The sequence below is a fragment of the Bufo gargarizans genome, chromosome 1 (genome assembly GCF_014858855.1).
Source record: "Bufo gargarizans isolate SCDJY-AF-19 chromosome 1, ASM1485885v1, whole genome shotgun sequence".
In the NCBI taxonomy this organism is placed as follows: Eukaryota; Metazoa; Chordata; class Amphibia; order Anura; family Bufonidae; genus Bufo; species Bufo gargarizans.
This window is the reverse complement of record NC_058080.1, coordinates 409,176,914-409,198,972: the sequence shown is the minus strand read 5'-3', so window position 1 is coordinate 409,198,972 and position 22,059 is coordinate 409,176,914. Positions and strand designations below refer to the sequence as shown.

The window sequence follows — 22,059 nt, the reverse complement described above, 5'->3', positions numbered from 1 at the left end:
GAGTGCCACTTCCACTTCTAGTCAGTAATCGTTTTTAATGGCGATATTCGGAGCTCCTTGATAGACTTGATCAAGTCCCGCGCCGCCCGACCCTCGCCAAACTAAATAGAGGCACGAAAGAATAAAAGGAAGGTAAGAGGAACCAGCTCATACGAGACTGTAAATTACTGGCACAAGAGTGATTACAGCTGAAAAGACACAACACACGATTTGCCATAACATCCACTAACAGTTTTCCTATAGAAACATAAGGAACCTAACTATATGTGTAACATCATATGAAGTGAAAACTTACTTTCGGCGGTTGCCAGAGATCAGACTGGACACATTTATATAATCTAATTGCAAACAACTATAAAGCACTCTTACTATTCTGTTGCAGCACAGAATTCCTTATAGCGAATTTGTTGTTGGATACAAGAGACTACTTATACCCGCAATTTTCCAATTTTATGTGAATTTTATTTCATTTTATGCTATATAAGAATTAGACTTTTGATGTTTAATTAAACAGTTTTACTACTAAGACCAAATGTAGAGTGCTCACCCAATGCTTTGGTTCTTTTTATAATATACTTATAATATACTTTCTAACATAGAATGTATATTTTAGTGCATTTGTATTGTGCAGTAGTTGTGTGCGTTTCTGCTGTGTTACCACAGCTACACAGTGACAAACGCTATTGGAACAAATCATTTCTACTGGTGTGATATACCAGTTGCCCCCCCCCCCCCCCCCCAAAAAAAAAAACAAAAAAAAAACTGATTGAAGCAGGGGTGTGATATACCAATAATACACTTTCTATATAGTGCATTTGGGTAGTGCAGAATTTGTTTGTGGTTCTGTAGCGTTACCGCAGCTACACAGAATGACAAACACTATTGGAACAAATAATTTCTACTGGTGTAATATACCAGTTGCCAGTCCAAAAAAAGTGATTGAGGCAGGGGTGTGATATACCTTCTTCCACAAATACTGCTCTTCTGTAGAGACTTTTGTCTCAGGGTCATTTTAAAAATGACAGGCACAGGAATAGGCAGGCCATTCCGCAGGGGTGGTAGGGGTCAGGCATGTGCACCAGGCCGGAGCCTAAGTGGGAAGTTGCAGAAGGTGCGTGCGATTACGTCAAAGGACGCAACAGACTTGGTTGAGTGGCTCATTCAGCTTTCCGCTTCTGCACCTTCCTCATCCTCTCTATCTGCACCCTCTTCACTCTCTGCTGTGTGCACCCCCAAAGACACAACCACCACCATATCCCCTCTGCTCGAGTAAGAGGAATTATTTTCCCATCCATTCCAAGACCTTACTGATGAGCAGCCATTCTTGGCATCAGATCAGGAACAGGAGGCATCAACGGTCGCCACCCAGCAGTCTGACGACAGTACCCAGATCAGCCCAAGTAGGGTGGTCCCCTCTGTTGCTGCATACTCTGAGATCTCCAACGTCAGTGATGGTGAAGGTGACGATGGACATCACGTGGGTGCCCACAAGAGAGGAAGCGGAGGGGAGTTCAGAGGGAGAAACGGAGCATCAGATAGGGAGGAGAAGCAGGCAGATCTTACAGTGCACAGGAGGCAAAAAGCAGACTGCTAATGTATCTGGAACAAGCCATCCACCATGCACGGTCACATCTGGTGCACCCAGGATGCCGGCGCATGGCTCTGCAGTGTGTTTTTTTTTTTTAACGTGTCAGCTGCTGACAATAGAGTTGCCATCCGCAGCGTGTGCTGTCAACGCATAAGTTGTGGTAAGCCCAACACTCACCTTGGGATGAACGCCTTAATGCGGCACCTGGCCTCCCATCACCGAGCCCAGTGGGAGCAACATCATCAGAAACCGCAAAGCCACACTCCCGATGCTCCACATCCTGCCTCTTCTCTCTCCTCCCATTTGTCCTCCACTCCACCTTCCACCGTGCAGTTGTCACATTCATCTGGCAAAAGGCAGGCTTCCATGGCCCAAATGTTCGAGCATAAAAAGATGATTATGCCGGATAACTCTTGCCCAACGGCTGACTGCCGGCTTGTCGAAACTGCTAGTCTGCCAACTACTGCTATATAAACTGGTGAACTCTGAGGCCTGTAGAAAATTTGTGGCCATTGGCACACCTCAATGGAAGGTCACCGGAAGGAAATATTTCTCCCAGAAGGGCATCCCAGAGCTATATGGCCACGTTCAGCGGCAAGTGAATGTATCTCTGGCACACAGTGTCGGTGCCAAGATACATCTGACCACAGACACGTGGTCTAGCAAACACAGGTATGGAAGGTACATAACTTTTACTGCCCATTGGGTGAACCTTCTGACGGCCGTCAAGCATGCAACCCATGGCACCAGTGTTGATTTGGTGTTACCACCATGGATTGCATGCAGGCCTGCCTCTTCTTCTCCTCCTTCATCATCTGTCTCCTCAGCGGACTCCTTTTCCACGGCTACCGCCTCTTCCACTTTGCCCCCCAAGCTCCCCAGAACCTATTCAACGTGCCAGGGAGACGTTGCCATGCGGTCCAGGACGTCTTGCGGCAGGCCAGGAAAATCTCTGCCAATTTTAGAAGATCTTACACGGCCCATGGCTCGCCTTGCTGACGTTCAGCGGCGACACCACCTGCCTGTCAGACATCTGATTTGTGACTGCCCAAAGCGCTGGAAATCCACCTTTTATATGCTTGATAACGGCACGTTTCTGCTAGAGCAGCCCAATGACGCCCCCTGAAGAAGTGAGGCGAAACGCGCGTCGGGTTGGTGCCATCATCCTCTCTCCTCTCCTGGTTAGTATTAGGAGCTTCATGCCCTCTCTTTCATCCATTGCCCCTTGTCTTATGGCTGCATGTATGTCAGTAAACTGTTGATGTATTGGGACTCTTTTGTATAGACCCCATACTGACTTTTATGCAGTGGTAGTACTATGGGCAGGATGAAATGACAACATGAGGTCAAGTATTGAGTTGCCTACTTCCTGCGTTGTTATATATGTATATTACATTGGTATCGCAGTATTGTAGGTGTGCAATCTCCTTGACAGAGCCCAACATACCATAGGAGTTAATAGTATTGTAGGAGGGAGGGTGGTTGTTATACTTGTCGCAGTACACTTCTGCACTGCTACCACTATATGTAATTGTAATTTGAAGTATCATGTACTTATTTATTCTCTTTTAATTAATAAAGATAGAGTTATACTATATTGTGTGTTATCTAAGAAGTTATCTAGAATCAACAAAGCGGTAACAGGGCCACTCCAGTTTTAAAACTCAATCCAATAACAGGGCATCTTAGAGTCCTGTATTGTTATTTATCGTCACTACCTCCCCGAGTCGGGAGTGGGTAATTGACGAGCGCCCCCTCCATTCATTCGATTCCTCCACTTTAATAACTTGTTCCACATTTCCACCCGATCACATTTCAGCCATTGACCTCCCTTGGATGTGGTATCCATTTCTCCTGCTCCGTCTCCGGCATGGAACCCCGATTCTCCGTTACCACCATGGTAGGCGCATAAAAGAACATTGAAAGTTTATAGGGAAGATATGCAATTGGATCGTGGCTGTCATGGGGACGTGCGACATGGTGGAGCATTATGTGTGCACACGCCTTCACGTACTAACTGATGGGTCTGCCCCCCTTCAACTTCTGGGTCTCGAAATTGGGAACATGGCCTGAGCTTGTCCTTTACGCCTTGGAGGTGCTGGCCTGCCCTGCAGACAGTGTATTATCTGAACGTGTGTTTTGCACAACAGGGGGGGGGTTATCACAGACAAGCACAGCCACCTGTCCACAGCCAATGTGGACAAGGTCACGTTCATTAAAATTAACCAGGCAGGGATCCCACAGGCCTTGTCCGTACCTTGTGCAGAATAGACATGTATACTGGCCTCACCCAGCCATTGTTGTACTCCAGCGTACTTTCTCTTTGTTTTATTTTTTATATTTCCCAATATTTTGGGGTCTACCCAAATTTAAACCAAAAAAAAAAAGTGTTGGCCAACTCCTCCTCCTCCTCCTCCTTCTCCTCCACTGCCGCTTCCACCTACACCGCCTCAACCTCCTACTCCATATGGACCTCCTCCTCCTAGATCTAGATTATTATTTTGAATTTTTAAGCATTTTATGTTATTTGAAGTCATTTCCCTATCCACATTTGTTTGCAGAGCACTTGCCATGCTCTTAACCACATTTTGCTGCCTTTTGCAGCCCTCTAGTCCTTTACATGACTTTTTTAGAGCCATTTTAGTGCTCCAAAGTTCGGGTCCCCATTGCCTTCAATGGGGTTCGGGTTCAAGTTCGGGTCCCCAAACTCAAACTTTTTCACGAAGTTCGGCCGAACCCGAACATCCAGGTTTCCGCTAAACTCAAATTATTACGTGTAACTCTTTCAGGGTAAGAGTGCAAGAAAAACATCAATACTGCCTTTGCCTTTCTACAGTGTAAATTTTACAACATTCTTTTGCGTCATATACTGTAGGTCTTTTTTTTTAAGTTATTACTTTTGCACGATAAAACCACTTTAAAAAATGGTTTTGCATCTCTACATCTCAAGACTTCTATCCTTTTTATTTATAAGGAACTGTGTGAGGGCTTGATTTTTGTGACTTGTAATTTTCACTGGCATCATTTTGGTGTACATAAGAGTTATTGATAGCTTGTAATTGATCTTTTTATTTGGTGTAGGATATGCTAAAATTTCAGCCTTTTTTTAAATTTAATAATCCTAAAGATAGCATAAACGTAGGCAGACTGTCTAGACCTGCACCAGATTTATCACAATGGCACAGGGTGGATGATAAATCTGGTGCAGGGACAGACACTTTTCTCTGACTCTATAACAACTATTGGTTGGCTTACTTTGAAGTAGATTTGTAAGCCAGATTCTGGCGCATATTAGGCCCTTCACCCTTTCTCATGAATCTCCATCCCTGTCCACTAAGCCCTGCCCCCTTGTCATGTATTTGGAAAAAAAGTGTAGAAACAAAAATCTGTCTGCAAAGATTGATGCATCTATAACAGACATTAATAGAGTAAATCTAGGCCATTGTGCCTCTTAAAGTGTTGGTAAGAAATACATCTATTTTCAGGTGAATTTAACATTTTTTAAAAGCTTGACATTCATTAGGTCCGCAGATTTCTTTTGTTAAATTGAAGGAAAGATGCCACATGTTACATATGTAAATATGCCTTTCATTTTCAGTAACCACTACCACGGTAGAGCCATGGATAGCTTGACCCTAACCATACTAACCCAGCAATTTTATTAGGCGACTTAAATGTTAGCTGAATATACCGCACAAGTTTTAATTTAAAGGTGATCTCCCACATTTGGGCTTTTCTAACAAGTAGAGAGAATGAATTACATGAATGTGTCTTAGATGTCATTATGGGACTGTCTATAGGACCTTTGCTATGTAGCTGGAATACTTTCAGGATCATTAAAGATAAATTTAGCATGCACCTGAAATTGGATGATATAACTTCTGAATGCCGAAGTTCAGTTCATTCAAGTAATTATTAAAAAAATATGTGCAGCAGTATCTTGGGTAATAAATAGTTCAACTCTGCCACACAACTGGTGAAGCCTCACATTCTGTAGTGTAGCCTAGTCCTTAAATGGGTTGTGCAAGAATTGTTTTTTTAGTCAACTCCTCCACTTGGCTGGACCTTTAAAAATTGTGTCACTGGGCTCCCTCTCTGTAAACATCAGGTTTGATATTGCCTGCAGCCAATCACTGGCCATGGCAATGTCAAAGTAAATGTTTTCAGCAAGGGAACCCAGCAGAGCTGGAAGAGAAGGAGCAGGGAGCAGGTAAGTAAGTTTTTCTTTATAGGTCCGGCCAAGAGGTTGCTAAAACCCTCCCCATTTTGTAAAAACCATTTAATACATGAATTAAACTGATTAACAGCCATAGAAATTTACCTGATGGAGGCACTGCATCATTATACATGGATATCACACCACAGACAGCAATTCTTCCAAAATCCTTCATTTGTGGTAGTGCAGCATCGGAAAATTTCCCACCAACCTACAGAGCAAAGAACAAAATGTGTTTGTTTAATATATTGTGTATTTGTATTCACATTTATTGCTTGTTCCACATAAATTTACATTGAAGAATGAAGTAGCAATGTTCTTGATTATTCAAAACCAATCTAATTCATCCATAAGGTCTCACTGATATATGCACCCTCGGATATAGGAGATGATAGCTACAGATTACATCATTACATAGAACTCCCAGAACAGTACAGGCATGATTCAGCAGCTAACAGTAAAAATTATATAGCACTCAAGTGCTTTATTCACATCTATACTAGCCCAGTACTTCTCTATGATATTCCATACTGTACTTTTGCGCGATTCTGAGTGAAACAGAATTATGGAGCCAAATTTGTTATCTCTAGGGGTATTATATGGGGAGCAGTTAGTTTCCACCCACCAGCTTATATCCAACTGAGAATTAGAGATATAGCCTGCAAAAGAGAAAGCTTCTAAAATATGCCAGATAAAAGTCATACTATGGTCAGATATAGCGTCATCATTCATGTACACATATGCACATTTTATTCTAAATTCAAGTGGCTTAGTTTTCCCTCTCCCTTCCCAATACAAGAGAGCGCAAAACTCACATTCTCAAAATAGCAATCATAGCCTTCTGGAGATGCCTTCTTCAGGGCTTCTTCCAAAGAACTCACTGTCTTATAGTTAAAAGCTTCATCAAAGCCAATTTCTTTTAAATATTGGATTTTGTCATCTGAGCCAGCAGATCCCACTACCTTACAGCCCTAAGGAGAAATACAAAAATTGCATATGACATTTTGATATGGGACGGGCCCACACTCTACTTTTAGACCACCTTCAGAATAAAAGGAACAAAATACTGAGAAGATTTATCAAACTGGTGAAAAGTACAACAGGTTTAGTTGCCCATAGCAAGCAATCAGATTCCACCTTTCATTTTCCAAATAAGCTATGAAAAATGAAAGGTGGAATCTGATTGGTTGCTATGGGCAACTAAGCCAGTTCTACTTTACACCAGTTTTTTTATTTTCACACACAAGGAAATAAGACTTAGTGGAAAGGGGTGGATCTTTGTGGGAAAGGGCAGGGCTTAAAATGCACAATTTTGCCTAAAAAAATAAAAAAATAAAATTTGGCATCTGAAAAGCCAACCATTAGTTGATATAGAGTCAGAGTAGCTATTCCTGCACCACATTTATCATCCTGCTGGAGCCCTTGTGATAAATCTTGTGCAGGGATAGACAGCCTGTCTAAGCTTACGCCATCTTTAGGATTAGTAAATCTGGCCACTGTGCGTGATCCTTAGCTGTCCAGAATATAGCACCCAGCCAGAAAGAAATAAAGCCTCTGACTTACCATACTAGCACAGCCAGTACACTTTAAGGACACCAACACCCTATTGAAGAGCTCACTCCTGTGCTTAAAAGGGTTTTCCAAGTTTTTTTTTTAGCTGATGGCCTATCCTTTGGATTATCTGATCAGTGGGGATCCAACACTCTGGACCCCTGTCAATGCTGTTTGAAAAGGCACCAGCACTCCCAGTAGCCCCACCACATTCTCGCAGCTTTCTCTAGGCCATATATCACGTTCATTGGTCATATGGCCAAGGTGCTGCTTAGCCTCATTGAAATGAATGTGGCAGAGTTGCGATACCAAACACAGCCACTATACAATATCTGGTGCTGTGCTTGTTGAACTGAGAGAAGGCCTCAGCGCTACTGGGAGCACCGCTGCCTTCTCATGCAACAGATCCGTGGGGGTCCCAGGTGTCAGACCCCCACCGACCAGATACTAATGACCTATCCAGAGGTACAGTATTAGAACGAAGTCATATGCGAATAGACTTCCGATGTTTCATCCGAAGTCGATTTGTTCATCCCTAATCATTAGTAAAAAAAAGTCTTGTAAAACACCTTTGATCATGTGCTTGCCCTTGGATGGAATTACTATAATGACTTTGGTTTTTAGGCTGGCCACTTCCATACCTCAGCCTGTTCACCACCCTGAGGTTTAAAAAATAGAGCAAAGCTGGGACAGTTTATAATATATGCCATGCAACATGTAACACTTTCTTATCTAAAAATTCGCCTCAATTAATTTTTTTATTATTATCAATCATTAACCTCTCTACAGAACACAGAATCCAACATTTCAAACAGGTGATATCACAGATCCAGAGTCAATTAAGAAAAAAAAAACAAAAAAACATACAAACGAACAAAAGGTGATTCATCCCTCTCTAATGGCATTAATTTCTTCCACTTAAAGACAACTTTTTAGGGCATTCATATAACGCTAAACATTTAAGGATTTTCTGACAAATTGCATTTAAAAAACTATTTGGGACATAAAAATGTTCTATCAATAGTGACATTACTGCCTGAGGAGGTGGTGATGGTGAGTACAATAAAGGAATTCAAGAGGGGCCTGGACGTATTTCTGGAGCTTAATAATATTACAGGCTATAGCTACTAGAGAGGGGTCTTCCTCTGGATCAACTTGTGGGATAACAGGCCGAACTGGATGGACAAATGTCTTTTTTCGGCCTTATGTACTATGTTACTATGTTACATGATCGTGGCAACTTATTGCTGCCAGTTATGGTGACTCATCAAAAGAGGTCAAGCAACAGTGTTTGGTCACAACAATGTAACAGTAAGTTGTCTGTGATGCTTGCAATGTGAAACAGAATAGCATTAAAGGGGTTGGTCCATCTCACTCTTTGGTGGCATATCACTAGGATAAGCCACCAATGTCCAATAGAGTCCTACCTCTGGGACCAGCACCTATCTCTAGAATGGGGCCTGCAAAGTGAAGGAGAGTGCACTGCACATATGCGACATGCTCTCCATTCATTTTTATGGAAGTTCTAAAAAGAACCGAGTGAGTATTCTTGGCTATTTCTGGAACTCCCATAGAAGCGAATTAAGAGTGCACAGTGCAGGCACGGCCACCTCTACAGGAGTTCCGGAAATAACCGAGTCAGCGCACAGCTATTTTTGGTACTCCCATAGAAGTGAATGGTGGCCGCACTTGTGCAATGCACCCTAATTCCCGTTGGCGGCGCTGTTCTAGAGATAGATGCAGGTTGCAGAGGTGGGATCTGCACCAATCAGACATTGGTGACATATCCTACTGATATGCCATCAAAATGTGAGATGGCCCAACGCCTTTGACTATTAAACTACAGAACAGTAAAACAAAATGCTATCTTAATTTTACCAGGTTTGGAAGAAAGTCATCTGAAATGCACTAGGAAATAAATTAAGTTTTAATGAAAAACAGTGGGTTAGCTTTCACATTTACTTACTTTTATCTTGGCGATCTGTCCTACAACTGATCCGACTGCTCCAGCAGCACTATTGACAAGAACTACATCTCCTTCCTTAGGATTGCAGATTTCCAAAAGGCCAAAATATGCAGTTAAACTAATAAAATACAGAATAGTGCTGATAAATCACAAAGTATAAAACACACCAGTGGCACAGTCAGGGGCGGACTGAGAACTTAAAGTGGTCCTGGAAAAAATACTAAAAGTGGCACAGTTTTGGAGTCAGGTCCAAATTGATGGAAGGCAGAGCCAGCAATACCATATTGTGGCACATTATATCACCCCAACAGAGCAAAATACCATAGTCCATCACAAAATACTGCCCGCAGCACAAAATACAATCGCCAAAGACTTCCACTGGCTGGCCATGGGGAGGGCTCAGGCGGCTCACTGGGTATCGGCCCACCGGGAAATTTCCCTGTAAAGTCTATGGCCAATCCACCCCTAGGCACAGTACAAGCAGCGTGGGTGGGGAGTGTTATATGTGGAGAGTTGCAAGCAAACTGGCATATAACACTAACTAGCTATAAACTTGACATATACGGTACACTACATATTCTTTTATCACATGCCCCATTGATATTCAATTTAATATGACCTATGCCCTCTACACTGTTACAGATAAAATCCGTAAATCTCAAATAGTATTACATAAGAGCTGCTGCTGGCACATGCTGACTGGATAATGGGGAAAATCTGTCAATAAGCAGCCGGCAGGGGATTTCCTGCATATCATGATCATTGTTGGACTTGCAGGCCATGAAAAAAGTTTAAAGTATCAAGTTTTTAAAGTTTGCCTACACACAAGTCAGGGGCGTAAATAGAAATCATTGGGCCCCATAGCAAGAGTCTGAACCTTTTGCCCATCCCACTAACTGCCCTGGCTCCTCCCCACCACGCCCTCTTTTTCCAGTGGATAGGGGATAACTTCAAACAACCGGACTACCCCTTTAAAGCGGGGTATATGGGGTGCAGGGTCCATATATTAAGGTATATGTAGTACAGCAGTGTATACAGGGTGCAGGGTCCAAGTATAAAAGTTATATAGGGTACAGCAGTGCCCTCAGCATGTCTGTCACTTCTTTGTTCCGCCTTTAGAAACGCTAGCACAAATAACCTGTCAGGTTCCCTTTAAAATTCCCTCAAAACCAAAACTGCCCCGTGTAAACCAGATCAAATCAACATTAAATAAACGCTTACCCAGGCATGCCTACTGTTCCGAGAGCCAGTGATCTGGGCAGAGATCCAGGCCATTCAGAAGGTAGTGGACGCAGATCTTTGCCGTTAGATATAAAGTGTGTTGTCCAGCCAGAGTTTCCAACATAATATCCACCCACTGCGAATGCCGAATTTTTGCTTTCTATTATCCTAAATGACAAAAAAGTTGAAAGTTTTCAAAAGAAGCTCCTGTTAACATAATTTAGGATACCAGTAACACTTTTTAATTTTTTTTTTTTACAATTTTAATGACTGCTACTGTAAAAAAAGGTTTCTAAATATTTTGGGTAGAAAAGATGAAGTAGACAAAGTACAGTATTTTTCGCCCTATAAGACGCACCTAAGTTTTAAAGGAGGAAAAGAAGAAAAAATATTTTTAACCAAAAGGTGTGCTTTTGGTGGGTTTTGAACTAATGGTGGTCTGTGCATGACACTATTATGGGGGATCTGTAGATGGCACTTTTATGGGGAGGGGCATCTGTGGATGGCACTTTTATGGGGAGGGGGGATTTGTGGATGGCACTATTATGGGGTGGAGGAACTGCTATATATGTGTCATCCATAGATTTCCCCCCATAACATTGTCCCCCAATACACTGGGCCCCGCCGCTCACCAGTATTTCTAAACAGTAATCCTTAGCCTCTTAATAACTTTAACTAAAGTTGCGCTCTCCCCTGTATCAGCACTTACTAACGAGCTTCCGGAGCAGGCAGAGCGGCTGGCAGCGTAACGTCACTCACTGACATTGCGCGCCTGCTTCATTCATAAAAGTGGGAGGAGCAGGCGTGCAATGTCAGCGAGTGACGTAACGCTGCTAGCCGCTCTGCCTGCTCTGGATGCTCGCAAGTCAGCCCGCAATGTAAAATGGCAGCATTTGCCCCATAAGACGCAGGGGCATTTCCCCCCCACTTTTACTACGGTACATTTATGATTACTCTAATGTTGCAGGTCTTTAAACATGAACAACCATGTCTAGAAAGATGCAAATGTTGTACAATTCATAGTTAGCCAATTTCAATACTACTAATACTACTTAGAGTTGAGCGGACACCTGGATGTTAGGGTTCGGCTGAACTTCACAAAAAAAGTTCGAGATCGGGACCCAAACTTCACCCCAAACTTTTGAGCACTCAAATGGCTCTGAAAAGGTCATGGAAAGGGCTAGAGGGCAAGTGCTCTGCAAACAAATGTGGATAGGGAAATGACTTTAAATAACATAAAATAAGTAAAAATAAAAAATGATAATCTTGATGTAGGAGGACGAGGTCCAAATGGAGTAGGAGGTGGTGGATGTGGCGGTGTAGGTGGAAGTTGGGGTAGCCTCCTAACAGCTGGTTCAGACCTGAGCGTTTTACAGCACGTTCCTACGCGCTGTAAAACGCTCAACAGGCAAGAACCAATGATTCCCTATGGGAATGGTTCTCACCTGAGCGTTTTACAGTGCGTACGATCGCGCTGTAAAACGCCCGACGCCCTGAGAAGTACAGGAGCTTCTTTGAGGCGTCTTGTTGCGCGTTCCCGTACATAGACTTCAGCGGGAACGCGAGACAATGGGCGTTCGCTTGTCTCTGTATGCGCGATTGCAAACGCCCGTACAATCGCGCATACAGAGCGTACGTTCAGTACGCTCAGGTCTGAACCCAGCCTTATTTCACCTTAAGGACCAGGCCATTTTTTGCAAATCTGACCACTTTTAGGGGTGATAACTTTAAAACGCTTGACTTATCCAGGCCATTCTGAGATTTTTTTTATATTATAAAAAAAAAAAATAAATACCAAATTTTCCAAAAATTTCCAAGTTTCAATTTCTTTACTTCTATAATACATAGTAATACCTCTAAAACATAGTTATTACTTTACATTCCCCATATGTCTACTTCAAGTTTGCATCATTTTGGGAATGATTTTTTATATTTTGGGGATGTTACAAGGCTTAGAAGTTTGGAAGCAAATCTTGAAATTTTTCAGAAATTTAAAAAAAAAACTATTTTTAGGGACCAGTTCAGGTCTGAAGTCACTTGGTGAGGCTTATATAATAGAAACCATTCCAAAATGACCCCATTCTAGAAACTACACGGTATTCAAAACTGATTTTACAAACTTTGTTAAGGTATTCAAAACTGATTTTACAAACTTTGTTAACCCTTTAGGTTTTGAACAAGAGTTATTGGAAAATGGGGATGAAATTTGAAAAATGTCTCTTTTTGCCACATTTTCCATTTTAACCCATTTTTTCCACTAACAAAGCAAGGGTTAACAGCCAAACAAGACTGTATCTTTATTGCCCTGACTCTGCCGTTTACAGAAACACCCTATATGTGTCCATACACTACTGTACAGCCACACAGCGGGGCGTAGAGGAAAAGGTGCACTGTTTGGTTTTTGGAGGGCTGATTTTTATGGACCGGTTTATTTACACCGTGTCCTATTTCAACCCCCCTGGAGTAGAAACTCCATAAAAAAGTGACCACATTTTGGAAACTACGGGATAAGGTGGCGGTTTTGTTGGGATTATTTTTAGGGTACATATGATTTTTGGTTGCTCTATATTACATTTGTGTGAGGCAAGGTTACCAAAAATTGAAATTCAGAAATTTCATCTCCATTTGCCATTAACTGTTGAGGAACACCTAAAGGGTTAATAAAGTTTGTAAAATCAGTTTTGAATACCTTGAGGGGTGTAGTTTCTTAGATGGGTCACTTTTGTGGAGTTTTTACTCTAGGGGGGCATCAGGGGGACTTCAAAAGGGACATGGTGTCAATAAAAAAGGCCATCAAAATCGGCCTTCCAGAAACCAGGTCAGTCCTTTCCTTTTTGCGGCCTCCCTTTTACCGATACAGCAGTTTACGACCACAAATGTGGCGTTTCTGTAAACTGCAGTATCAGGGTAATAAATATTAACTTTTGTTTGGTTGTTAACTCTTGCTTAGTTACTGGAAAAAACGGATTAAAATGGAAAAGTGCCAAAAATAGCTGTTTGGCACTTTTTTTTTACCATGTTAATCTGGGGGGTTAGGGGTATTTTTATAGAGGAGATTCTCACGGACGTGGCAATACCTAATAAGTCTATTTTTTTACAATTATTTAGGTTTTAGACTATGTTATTCTTTTTGATACCAAAAAAATGTTTTTGTATCTCTAAAGTCCGAGTCTTTTTTTTTAGCCGATTATCTTATGTAGGGGCTCAATTTTTGCGGGATGAGGAGAGAACGGTTGTATTGGCACTATTTTGGGGGCTATAGGACTTTTTGATCGCTTGCTATTAAAATTTTTGTTGTGTAAGGTGACAAAAAAAAGTTCTTTTTTTGCACTTTATTTTTATTTTTTGGACCGTGTTATTCTGGGGGGTAAGGTCATGGGGTATTTTTTATAGAGGAGATTATTACCACAGCGATACCTAATTTGTATACTTTTTTTAAATTATTTTAGTTTTTTTGGGTGTCTCAAGTCTGTGAACCAGTTTTTTTATCCGATGTCAGTGGCTAAATTGGGATATAAATGTAGTACTCCATGGAAGTGTGATACTCCCTGAAGCAACAGTCAATGCAGAGGCCCGGATGATCGGAGCACGTGTCGCACTGAGTAGTGGTGTCCTTCTGTATCCCCCTCCTGCGACATACTCTGCACTTTTTTGGGGTTCGTCCCTTCTTTCCAGTATGGGGGACCACACCTGGAAAGTGTTGGCCAGGGACGATCCGGGCGCCTCCAGTTACCGAGGTACTCCGGCCTGCTCTTTCCCAGTCCGAAAAGATCAGGGCCTTGAGGACTGCCTAATAGAACTGAAGGAATGTCCCTGTGTTGCCAGCGCTTCGGGATAGTACAAAAGAGTTGTACAAGGCAACCTGCACCAAGTAGACCGCAACTTTTTTGTACCATGCCCGGGTTTTGCACATGGTGTTATATGGCTTGAGAACTTAATCAGCGAGATCAACTCCTCCCATATAATGATTGTAGTCAACGATACAATCGGGCTTGAGGACCGTTGCCTCGGTACCTCGCACAGGGACAGGGGTGATGCCGTTATCATTAATTGTGGACAGTACAAGGACATCCCTCTTGTCCTTATATCTGACCAGCGACAGGTTTTCACTGGTAAGGGCACGGGTCGCACCCCTGGGGATAGGTACCTGGAGGGGGTGGGCAGGGAGGCCGCGTTGATTTTTCCGCACGGTACCACAAGCGGACGTGGATCTGGTGGCAAGGGACTGGAACAAGGGGATACTAGTATAAAAGTTATCCACGTAAAGGTGGTAACCATTATCTAGCAGTGGGTACATAAGGTCCTACACAAGTTTCCCGCTAACACCCAGAGTGGGGGGACATTCTGGGGGTTGAATACGGGAATCTCGCCCCTCGTATACATGAAACTTGTAAGTGTACCCTGAGGTACTCTCAAAGTTTGTATAGCTTCAGTCATACCTCACACGCTTGGAGGGAACTTACTGGCGGAAAATGAGTCTGCCCTTGAATGCAATGAGAGACTCATCAACCGCGACCTCCCTTCCAGGTACATAGGCCTGTACAAATTTGTCCCCAAAATGATCGATGACCGGCCGTATCTTATACAGACGGTCATAGGCAGGATCACCTTGGGGGGGGGGGGGACATGCTGCATTATCTGAATAATGCAGACATTTCCGGATGGCCTCAAACCAGGAGCGTGTCATGGCCGTACTGTAAAGTGGGGCCTGGTAGAGGACGTCCCCACTCCAGTAATGCCTGACACTAGGTTTCTTGACCAGGCCCATATGCAGCACGAGGCCCCAAAATGTCCTCATCTCGGCTGCACTGACAGGCGTCCAGCCACCGGACCTGGCCAAAAAGGAGCCCGGGTGTTGAGCAACGAACTGAAAAAAATTACTAAAAAAGTCATATTCAGTGTAGCCCACTGTGGAAATCTGGATTCCTGATTGCCCTACAAAATCAGGAATCACGGGCTCATATCGCTCTGGGGTACACCAGACAGGTTCACCGGCAGGGTGCTTCGGTGGATTTAACTGGTGGGCCGGAAAACTAGTACGAGCCCCAGAGCTGGCCATAGGGTCCCTAGCATGGCGGTCCCCTTGCTCCGCCTGGCGGCGTCTCCGCCGCCTTGGGGGCTCATCATCATCGCTAGATGAGGACGCGGATGACAACAGGAAAGTGGGGTCATCCTCGTCCTCACTGGGACTCTGAGTCGGAGGCAAGCTGGGCGTATGCCTCCTCGGCCGAGAATGTCCGGCGGGCCATAGGGGAGTGGGTGTCTGTGTGTGTTTAAATCTTTATTTGGTGTGCGTGTGTGTGGGGGCACGGGTGTTCGCAGACTTAACCCCAAAAAAAAAAAAAAAAAAAAAAAAAAGAAGGGGGGGAAATGTGATAAAGTAAAAAAATAAAAAATTAATTCAAAACCGCTGATCAACCGTCCGAAGTTGATCGGCGGTGGGGTGTGCGATGCGCTAACAGTGGCCGGACGCTAAGAGTGCCGGCCACAGTCAGCATATGCACAGAAAATACATTTAAAAAATTGCCTGAGCCCCAGCTGTGCTGTGGACCCCAGACACCTTACTTAGGCCTATTGCACACGGCCGTTTTTTTTTTCCGTTTACTGGCCGTTTTTTGCGTTCCGTATACGGTCCGTATACGGAACCATTCATTTCAATGGTTCCGCAAAAAAAACGGAACACATACGGAAATGCATCCGTATGTCTTCCGTTTCCGTTCCGTTTTTTCCTGAACCATCTATTGAAAATGTTATGCCCAGCCCAATTTTATCTATGTAATTACTGTATACTGTATATGCCATACGGAAAAACGGAACGGAAAAACGGAACAGAAACGGAAACACAACGGAAACAAAAAACGGAACAACGGATCCATGAAAAACGGACCGCAAAACACTGAAAAAGCCATACGGTCGTGTGCAATAGGCCTTAGGGTGATGCAATCAAACTTTAACTTTCCCTTTTATATCCCTGCCTAGCCCAACCTTTCCTTATACTTTCCCTAATTACCTGGTGATAAAGATGGGCGTGCTGGGGCACAGATCGGATCCCGGGGGCAAGAATGGGTGCTGGGGCACAGATCAGACCCGTGCAGGCAGCTCCTCTCTCCTTGGGCTCCAGACACAAAAGGAGGAGGAGAGGAGCGCTGCCATCATTTGAAACTGGCGCCGGCCCACCCTCCTACCAATCAGAAGCGATCCTGAGTGGTGATGTCACCATCACCACTTAGGATCGCAGGATGGCGATTGGTGGGGTAAAATCACACCACCGATCACCATCCTGTTCCGGGTTATCGGGTCCTCAGAGACCCGAATAACCCGGAAACGCAGAAAACCGCAGGTCTGAATTGACATGTGGTTTTCTGCGATCGCATACACGGGGGGGGGGGGGGCAAGCTTAGGCCATGTGCCCAATTTGGAGACCCAGAAGTTGAAGGGGGCAGACCCATCAGTCAGTACGTGTACGCACATACTGCTCCACCATGTCGCACGTCCCAGTGATGTCCACGATCCAATTGGATATCTGCTCTATCAACTTTCGATGTTCTTTTTTGCGCCTACCATGTTGATCACAGTTAGCAGCGAATCAGGGTTCCACGCCAGAGAGGGAGCGTGAGAAAGATACCACATCCAAGGAAGGTCAGTGGCTCCAATGTGATCGAGCTCAAATGTGGGACAAGCTATTAAAGAGAAAGGATCGAATGAAAGGGCCAATTAAAGATGAATTTTAGAAATTTAAGTCCCTGTCACCTATACAGAGCAGGGGTTTTTCATTGGCGAAAATAGTTTAAATGTCACCCACCAATGGAACAGACGATTTTAGAAAATTTCGGGCCCTGTCAACTATGCAGAGCAGAGGTTTATTAATGGCAAAACTGGTAAAATGTCACCCACCAATTGAACAGACGATTTTACAAAAATTAGGTCCCTGTCACCTATTCAGAGCAGGGTTTTGTATACAGCAAAAATGGTAAAATGTCACTTAAGAATGTAACAGACGCTTTTGCACCCTGCTCCCTCTTTTGCTGTGCTGGTGCCTCTGTGCGACCACCGCCTCTTCCTCCATACTAGAATAATTGTGTACTCTGCACACCTTGGATCCAGTGTGGGTGCCTGTGAGAGTGGTTTAGACAGTATAAGTTAAATCCACGGCACTCCAAGAGTTGATGCAAAAAAAGTAATCTCATTTAATTCTCAATAAACAGAATGCTGTTTAGTATACATCCAGTGCAAATAAATATACATATAGTATTTATGCCATATCAGATAAAGAAATATATCCCGAACGTTTCGGTCTGTGCGACCTTCTTCAGCGGGATCTGAAGGCAAGGAGAGTGTAGGCATGCGCTGGATGTGAACAGCATTCTGTTTATTGAGAATTAAATGAGATTACTTTTTTTGCATCAACTCTTGGAGTGCCGTGGATTTAACTTATATTCTTCCTCCATACTAGACAGGTCACTCGCATGACCTTGATTCCATGTTGGGTCTAGTATATCATCATCGTCCACATCATCTTCCACCCACTCATTACCCCTGCCCTCCTTGTCGGTCTGCAGAAAGCCGCAGCAGTTGGCACTTGTGTTTGGTCATCAGAGACGTGCTGCGGTGGTCTTCCAATGTCCTCATCCTGAAACATAAGTGGTTGGACAACAGTGCATTTATTCCACTTCTGGTGCAGGGCTATGTGTATGGCCCATGGAAACCCTGCCAACAGAGTCATCAAAAAGCACAACAGACTGCTGCATGACTTGGGGCTCAGACTGCTTGCCTGATTTGAAAGGGGGCGAGTTGAAAGACAGATGGACATGGGATGTAGGAGCCAACTCTGATCTTTCAGCAGGGGACTGGGTGGGAGACCATGCGAAGGAACTGTAGGCACTGTCAGCCCCCCAATATACTATAGTCTGTACTTGTTCTGGCCTCACCTGATTCGTACTGTCCTAAATGCAATGTAGGCCGCAAAAGTACTTTCTAGCGCAAAAGATGATCATTTGTCACCCAACAATATAACGAATTAGTTAAATGTATTTCCTCATCTACTGTGTAGAGCAGGGGTATATCACAGACAAAAATTTGTGAATTTAACCCGAAAATGTAACTGACAAAATTAGTGAAATTACATTAAATAAAATATGTACAAATTTTACAAAATAATCTTGAGGTGGAGGTCCATATGGAGTAGGAGCTTGAGGAGGGAGTGGACATAGCGGTGTAGGTGGAAGCGGCAGTGGAGGAGGAGGTAGCCAACGCTGGTTTTTGGTTTAATTTTTTATTTTTTATTAGGGTACACCCCAAAAGAGTGGGAAATATCAAAAATACAACAATGAGCAATTGCGCTGTAGTATAACAATGACTGGGTAAGGCCAGTATACATGTCTATTCTGCACAAGGTACGGACAAGTCCTGTAGGATTCATGCCTGGTTCACTTTAATGAACGTGAGCTTGTCCACATTGGCTGTGGACAGGCGGCTGCGCTTGTCTGTAATGACGTCCCCTACCATGCTAAAACACACGTTCAGACAATACACTGGCTGCAGGGCAGGCCAGCACCTGCAAGGCGTAAAGGGCAAGCTCAGGCCATGTGCTCAACTTGGAGACCCAGAAGTTGAAGGGGGCAGACCAGTCATTCAGTACGTGTAGGCATGTGCACACATACTGCTCCACCATGTTGCTGAAATGCTGACTCCTGCTAAGACATTCTATATCAGCTGGTGGTGCTGGTTGTTGTGGCGTGCTGACAAAGCTTTTCCACATTTTGGCTATGCCTTCCTTCTGAGGTGCTGGAGGTGCCCCAGCTGCATTGGTGACCTCTTCCTCCTCCTCTGCCTTCGCCTTGTGCTTCCACTGTCAGGTTGGAATGCCACCAGCAGCGCGACTATCAGCGTACTCTTGTACTCGCGCATCTTACGATCACGCTTCAGTGACAGAATTAAGGACGGTACGTTGTCCTTGTAACGGGGATCCAGCAGCGTGGCCACCCAGTAATCAGCACAAGTTAGAATGTGGGCAACTCAGCCTAGAGGCAACGAAAAGCTGTCCTCTGTGGAAGGTGTATCGTCTGTGTCCTCTGTATCCCCCCCAGCTGCACACCAGTGATGTCATAGAGCTGGTTTGGTTGCCACCCTGCTGTGAACACAGTTCCTCCTCCATCTCCTCCTCCTCCAGAACTGTGCTCTGGCTGGACAATTGTGTACCTTAGGTTGGTGGGTGCAGGAACCCACCCTCGGAGCCACTTGTGAATGACTGGCCGGAAACCCTATGAAAGGATCCCCATTTCTCCTCCCCCTGCTGTGCCACATCCTCTTCCACCATCGCCAGAAGCATTTTTTCAAGGAGGCATAGAAGTGGGATAGTAACGCTGAGAACTGTGTTATCGCCACTGGCCATGTTGGTGGAGTACTCGAAACAGCGCAACAGGGAACACAGGTCTCGCATGGAGGCCCAGTCATTGGTGCTGAAGTGGTGCTGTTCCGCAGAATGACTAACCCGTGCGTGCTGCAGCTGAAACTCCACCATCACCTGCTGCTGCTCGCACAGTCTGGCCAGCATGTGAAAGGTGGGGTGCCACCATGTGGGCACGTCGCATATGAGGCGGTGAGCTGGAAGGCCGAAGTTACGCTGCAGCGCTGACAGGCGAGCAGCAGCAGGGCGAGAATGCCAGAAGCGCTCACAAACTGCACGCACTTATTGCGGCAGCTCTGACATATCAGGGTAATTTTTAAGGAACCTCTAGACCACCAAATTCAGCACATGCGCCAGGCAAGGGATGTGCGTCAAGCTGGCTAGTCCCAGAGCTTCTACGAGATTTCGCCCATTATCGCACACCATCAGGCCAGGTTTGAGGCTCACTGGCACCAACCACTCATTGGTCTGTTGTTCAAGGCCCGTCCACAGCTCCTGCGCGGTGTGGGGTTTGTCCCTCCAAACAGATAAGTTTTAAAACTGCCTGCTGTCATTTACCCTTGGCTGTGCTGAAGTTGGTGGTGAAGGTGTTACACTGACCGGATGAGGAGCTGGTAGAGGATGAGGAAGCGGAGTAGGAGGAGGAAGCAACAGGAGGCAAACTGAAGCGCCCTGCAATCCTCGGTGGTGGAAGGACATGCTCCAAACAGCTATCCAATATAACTGATAACGTCCCTGACCGTGCTTACTGGTCCACGTATCCGTAGTTAGGTGGACCTTGCAACAGATGGCGTTGCGCAGTGCACACCTAATTTTGTCCCCCACTTGGTTGTGCAGGGAAGGGATGGCACGCCTGGAAAAGTAGTGGCGGCTGGGCACGACGTACTGTGGGACAGCCACCACCATAAGGCTTTTAAAACTCTGTCTCCACCAGACGGAATGACAGCATTTCAAAGGCCAGTAATTTTGAAATGCTGGTATTCAGGGCCAGGGAACGCGGGTGGGTAAGGGGGTACTTCCTCTTCCGCTCCAGTGTTTGGGAGATTCTGTGGGACATTGTGGAGATGCTTGGTGACCCAGGTGTTGGTGTTGCTTGGTGACCCAGGTGTTGGGGTTGCTGGAAGATCCTCTGTTTGCGGGGTGGCAGGTGCCACTGTCACTCCAGAGGTGGAGGAAGAGGCAGAGACTGCAGCAGAAGAGGAAGCAGGAGGAGCCAGAGACTTGGTTTTTGAGGAGTCTACTCCACTGCAGCTCGTGCTTTGCACTTAGATGCCTGGTCATGCAGGTTGTGCTCAGGTTTACAACGTTTATGCCTCGCTTCAGGCTCTGATTGCACAGATTGCAAACCACTTGTGTCTTATCGTTAGCACATTGGTTGAAGAACTGCCATGCCAGGGAACTCCTTGGAGCTGGCTTTGATGTGCTTGGTCCCTTGATGTGGTAAGCAGTAGCAGGCATACTTTCTAGAGGACGGCCGCTCCGCTTTTGCACCCTGCTCCCTCTTCTGCTGTGCTGGTGGCTCTGTGCGACCACCGCCTCTTCCTACGAACTACACAGGTCACTCACATGACCTTGATTCCATGTGGGGTTGAGGACCTAATCGTCCTCCACGTCATCCTTCACCCAGTCTTCAACCCTGCCCTCCTTGTCGGTCTGCACACTGCAGAAAGCCACAGCAGTTGGCACCTGTGTTTCGTCATCATTCAAGACATGCTGCGGTGGTCCTCCCATGTACTCATCTTGAAACATAAGTGGTTGGGCATCGGTGCACTCAATATCTTCCACTTCTGGTGCAGGGCTATGTGGATGGCCCTGGGAAACCCTGCTAGCAGAGTCTTTAAAAAGCAGAAGAGACTGCTGCATGACTTGGGGCTCAGACTGCTTGGCTGTTTTGCAAGGGGGTGAGGTGAAAGACTGATGGACATCGGCTGCAGGCAACTCTGATCTTTCAGCAGGAGACAATCTAAAGGAACTGGAGGCACTGTCAGCAACCCAATCTACTATCGCTTGTACTTGTTCTGGCCTCACCATTCACAGAGCCGCATTTGGCCCGACCAAATACCGCTGAAGGTTCTGTCACCTACTCACACTTGAGGAGGGTGTTTCACTTG

At 44.9% G+C, this 22,059-nt stretch overlaps 1 protein-coding gene across 2 annotated transcripts in view; it reads right to left on the bottom strand.

The window, feature by feature from the left end:
• The window catches only part of LOC122932077 (prostaglandin reductase 1-like), a 70,801-nt gene that overhangs the window by 11,861 nt on the left and 36,881 nt on the right, over positions 1-22,059 (bottom strand). For both annotated transcript variants that reach the window (XM_044286287.1, XM_044286279.1), the window contains 4 exons: positions 10,543-10,710; positions 9,322-9,439; positions 6,620-6,775; positions 5,910-6,015 (listed from right to left, as the gene is read on the bottom strand). In XM_044286287.1, coding sequence (XP_044142222.1) covers positions 5,910-6,015; positions 6,620-6,775; positions 9,322-9,439; positions 10,543-10,710 — 548 coding nt within the window. The remainder of the gene's footprint in view (positions 1-5,909; positions 6,016-6,619; positions 6,776-9,321; positions 9,440-10,542; positions 10,711-22,059) is intronic.